Source organism: Alnus glutinosa, chromosome 10, assembly GCF_958979055.1.
Source record: "Alnus glutinosa chromosome 10, dhAlnGlut1.1, whole genome shotgun sequence".
Lineage (NCBI taxonomy): Eukaryota > Viridiplantae > Streptophyta > Magnoliopsida > Fagales > Betulaceae > Alnus > Alnus glutinosa.
The window spans coordinates 6,716,465-6,720,932 of NC_084895.1; the positions used below are offsets into that span (position 1 = coordinate 6,716,465).

Sequence of the window (4,468 nt, forward strand, 5' to 3'; positions counted from 1 at the left end):
ATGCCACCACCAAAAGCCCACCGCCTTCTCATCCACCAAACGCCACTACCCCCATTCCTCCGCCGGATGCCATCGTGAAAAACAACCCCTTTCCTCCGCCGCTGCAATTTTGATGGAAAATATTTAATGTTTGCCGAAAAATAGTGTGTGGAGCTTAAGGATTGGAGAAAGATAGCGGGGGAGTTCAGCAAACAGGGATTTGGCTCAATCAAATGTTTCAGCCTTAAACTTTAAGGAGGCTTTGCCATACTGTTTGAAGGCACTGGAGATCCATAAGAAGCACTTGGGGTAGAATTGGGTGGATGTTATATATGCTAGAACGATTCATGGGGTAATCTATACTGGGTTAGAGGAGCATGAGAAGCCAGCGTTGGAGCAGAATGATTTGCACGAAATCTGAAAACTAATTTCTCACAAAATTTCAGAGACGGAGAAAAGGGGTTGTTGTTCGTTGTGGCGTCCAGTAGAGGAACGGTGGGCGGTAGCGTTCGGCGGAGGAGAGAGCAGTGGCATTGATGGTCTTGAATGGGGATTATGAAATTTGTCGATGAATTGAAGATAATGGAAACAAAAAATATGGTGTTTTCAAGTTTATCGTGTTTAGCGTTTCAAGGTGACGTGTCATTCTCTCGTTGGAGGACACAAAAGACTTGATTTGTGCAAAATCCCTATAGTCTAGGCATATAATACAAATAGATAACAGATATGTTATAGGATTACAAAACTACACATTCAGTACAGTATGGTAATTTACTAAAAGTCTTCCTTTGGCAGAAGTTGATTGGAAGTAATTTTGTTTGACAGCATAGAATTTGTACAGATTCCATGTAATTATTAACTATGACTTAACAGGGGGACTGTCTATGCAAATCTGAACAAAAAAAAAGGGAAAAGAAAAGAAAACATGGTGGTTATGGATAGACAGGAAAAAGTTTCTAAAGGTGCTTTTTCTTTCCAAGTGGTAGTTGCTCTCTCTCTCTCTCTCGCCAGTCTCCTCCCTTTATTCACGCCGCTCGATCACTTCCAAATTCTCACTTTTTCTCCTCCACTCCACTGCTAAAACAAAAACAAGAGGAAAGAAAGGTTTCCTACATCTCCCTTTCATTACAACCAAACCTTGCTCACAAAATGTCTGAGTTTTCTTTCTCAAACACCTTCAAGAAGACAGAATTCTCTAGCCTTCTCCTCTCTGACTTCTTCAAAATTTGTTTCTTCGTTCTCTCACACCCTCTCTACTTCTCCTACTTCATCTTCTTCTCCCCATATCTTCTCAAGTTCCTCTCTTTCCTCTCCCCTCTCTTCATCACCACCCTCCTCCTCCTTCTCGTTCTTCTCACTGTCTCTCCACACCTTGTCCAAGAAAAGCCTCACTCATCCGAATTGGGTTTTCTTGTCAGCACATCTCAAACTGTTTTGAACGTGTTGCAGCCAAAAGTGGACGATGACAGTGAAAGCTTTCACCAGTTTGAGGAGCTTGAAGTTTACAAGATTGTGTTCGACACCTCCAGCTTCGAAATCAGAGAGGAGGAACCTGTTGAAGTTTTGGAGGTGGAAGTTAAAGAAATTTGCTCATCACAAGCATATGATGAAGCACCGGTTGACAAGAGTTTGGTTTATGAAGGCAAATCAGAAGGAATCATCAGTGAGCAGAGTATGGAAGTGAAGAGGCTGGAATGCCTTTTTCAAGAAGAGAATGAGTTAGAAAAAACTATGTCGTTTTCAAAGGAAGAAAAAGAAGTCAACCCACCAGGCGTAGAGTCCTATAAAGTGGAAGAAAAAGAAGAAGAAGAAGAAGAAGAAGAAGAAGACAAAGAAAAAGCATCCAAAGTGATGGAGATTAATGCTCCCAATCTTGGAAGCTTTGGTTCAATGAGGAAAGAGAAGGAGTGGAGAAGGACATTGGCATGCAAGCTTTTCGAGGAGAGACACAATGTGGAAGGAGGAGGAGGAGGAGAAGGGATGGATATGCTTTGGGAGACATATGAGACGGAGTCCAATAAGGGAAAAGGTGGCAGCAACAGGAAGAAAAGCGATGACGATGATGATGATGAAGATGAAGAGGAAGACATGGATGAGCAGCTTTGCTGTTTACAGGCTCTGAAGTTTTCAGCAGGGAAGATGAACTTAGGAATGGGAAAGCCTAATCTTGTCAAGATCTCCAAGACCCTCAAAGGGTTTGGATGGTTGCACAATCTCAGCAGGCATGGCAAGAAAGGATACCGTTGAATTTTGTTCATGTTTAATTAATTTGGAATTATCAGATCATGTGTCATGTTTAATTAAGAATAACAAGTAAATATATATGCTCTTTTGTTTAACATTTTATTGGTCATCGATCATGAACATGTGCTTCAATCTTTCTTCTCTTCAATTTTGTGGATAGTGTGATTAAAAAGAAAATCATTAAACTCTGCTATATATATAGAGAGAGAAAGGTTTCTAGGTGAACTAGCTTTTAATAAGAGCAGCGTGGCAAAAATTCATCAGGCCAAAAGCATAACATTGCTTTTCTCCACAGCTGCGATCATTATCTGAAATTTGCTGGTTGCGCGTGGGTATGGCATGATCGGTGAAGTTCCTACCATATTTGCAATTAGCAATAAGTGTGTGCTGGAAGAGGATCGGGTGTGTTGTTCTGACAAGTCCTGTTTGGGCTGCCCGAACAAGTCAGGTGAAGTTCAGGAGGACACAGTTTCATTGCACGGGATCTGAATTCCATGATTCATAGAATTAGTCATGTCCAAATTGTAATTAACAGATCTTAGTTTGTCCAAGTAGCTTAGACCCACCTTTTTGAACTGTCTGAACACCTGTCTGAATACCTGAAGCTCAAGTGTCATCTGACATGACACTATGCAATGAACAATCTTATATTGCACGAAATTTAAATCCCACAATCCATGGAATAAGTGCCCTTATTTTTACCAGATCTTAGTTTGTCTAAGTGGCATGGACCCACCTATTTGATCTATCCGAAAATCCGTCCGAACAGGTGAAGCTCAGGTGTCCTCTCACATTATACTGTGCAATAAATAGTTTTATATTTCACGAAATCTAAATCCCACGATCCATGAAATAAGTGTCCTTATTTTTACCAAATCTTAGTTTGTCCAAGTGGCACATACCCACTTGTTTGAGGTAAAGTTCGGGTGTCCTCTTACATTACATTGTGCAATGAACAATCTTATATTTCATGGAATCTAAATCCCACGATCTATAGAACAAGTGTTCTTATTTTACTAGATCTAAGTTTGTCCAAGTGGCACAAACCCACCTGTTTGAGCTGTCCAAAAATCCATCCGAACAGGTGAAGCTCAGGCGTATGTTCTCTCACGTTACACTGTGCAATGAACAGTCTTATATTTCACGGAATCTAAACCCCACAATCCATGAAATAAGCGTTCTTATTTTTAACAGATCTTAGTTTGTTCAAGTAGCTCAGATCTAATTACCCGAACACTTGTCCGAACAGGTAGAGTTTAGGTGCCCTCTCACATTACATTAAACAATAGACAACCATATTGAACAGGATTTAACTCTCCTAGCTACCTCATGCATTATAATAGAGAGAGGCCACAGCAATTGCCTCCATCCGAAAAAAGGTATGGGTAACTATATAATAATGGTTTAAGGGCCCTTCGATTTATAATGTCACATGTTGTGCTGTGATTATATGCTAGACAACCAGATGGGAGGTGCATCCATGATCCAACAGTCTTATTATGATATTTGGTAAACCTTCTTCATTAGCTATTAATACTTGCGTTCACATAGATCGAGTCGACCGGCATCCTAGGCAAAGCTAGCCGAGGATGCCATGATTCTTTGTTTGATCAATTTGGGTCGGATCTAGAATCCTAGAAGATTTGCATTGACTTCCTGCCTGGGTGGCCAGTCTCGTGAATAAGTTCAGAGTTTCCGTTCCTTTTTTGTTTTCTAACACAAAATTATTACGATAAATGCTACTTTCGTATTTTTTTGTCCTTTTTTTTTTTTTTATATGACATTGTTAATTCATTATTTCTTTTCTTTTTAATTAAAATTAATATAAAAGTAAATTAATTTTTGTCTTTTTTGGGATTTGATTCTTGTTCAACACCATCACAACAACTGCACAACAACCCTTCACATGAGGGTGGGCCCTAGTGTATGAGACCCACCCTCATGTGAGGGGTTGTTGTACAGTTGTTGTATTGGTGTTGTAAATCTAACATTTTTCCTAAAGTTAAGCAGCATATAATGAATAGAGTAATATTTGCTGCATAATATTTATACACACTTTTGTACAACAAAGCTGACGTGAAAATTGCTGCACAACATTACACGCTTTGTAAAAAAAGAGGAGTGATTGTTACACTCATGCTGCACAACTCCTGCACTCACACCAGACACAAGGAAGTGGGGCCCAGTGTGTAGGTCTCACTTCCTTGTGTCTGGTGTGAGTGCATAAGTTGTGCAGGTGAAGTGT

At 40.0% G+C, this 4,468-nt stretch overlaps 1 protein-coding gene across 1 annotated transcript; it reads left to right on the top strand.

Annotated features, from left to right (window-relative positions):
- The first annotated feature begins 974 nt into the window (after positions 1 to 974).
- On the top strand, positions 975 to 2,318 carry LOC133880181 (uncharacterized). Its single transcript, XM_062319078.1, has one exon. The coding sequence runs from the start codon at positions 1,129 to 1,131 to the stop codon at positions 2,224 to 2,226; it is 1,098 nt and encodes a 365-aa protein (XP_062175062.1). The 5' UTR covers positions 975 to 1,128; the 3' UTR covers positions 2,227 to 2,318.
- The last annotated feature ends 2,150 nt before the right edge of the window (positions 2,319 to 4,468 follow it).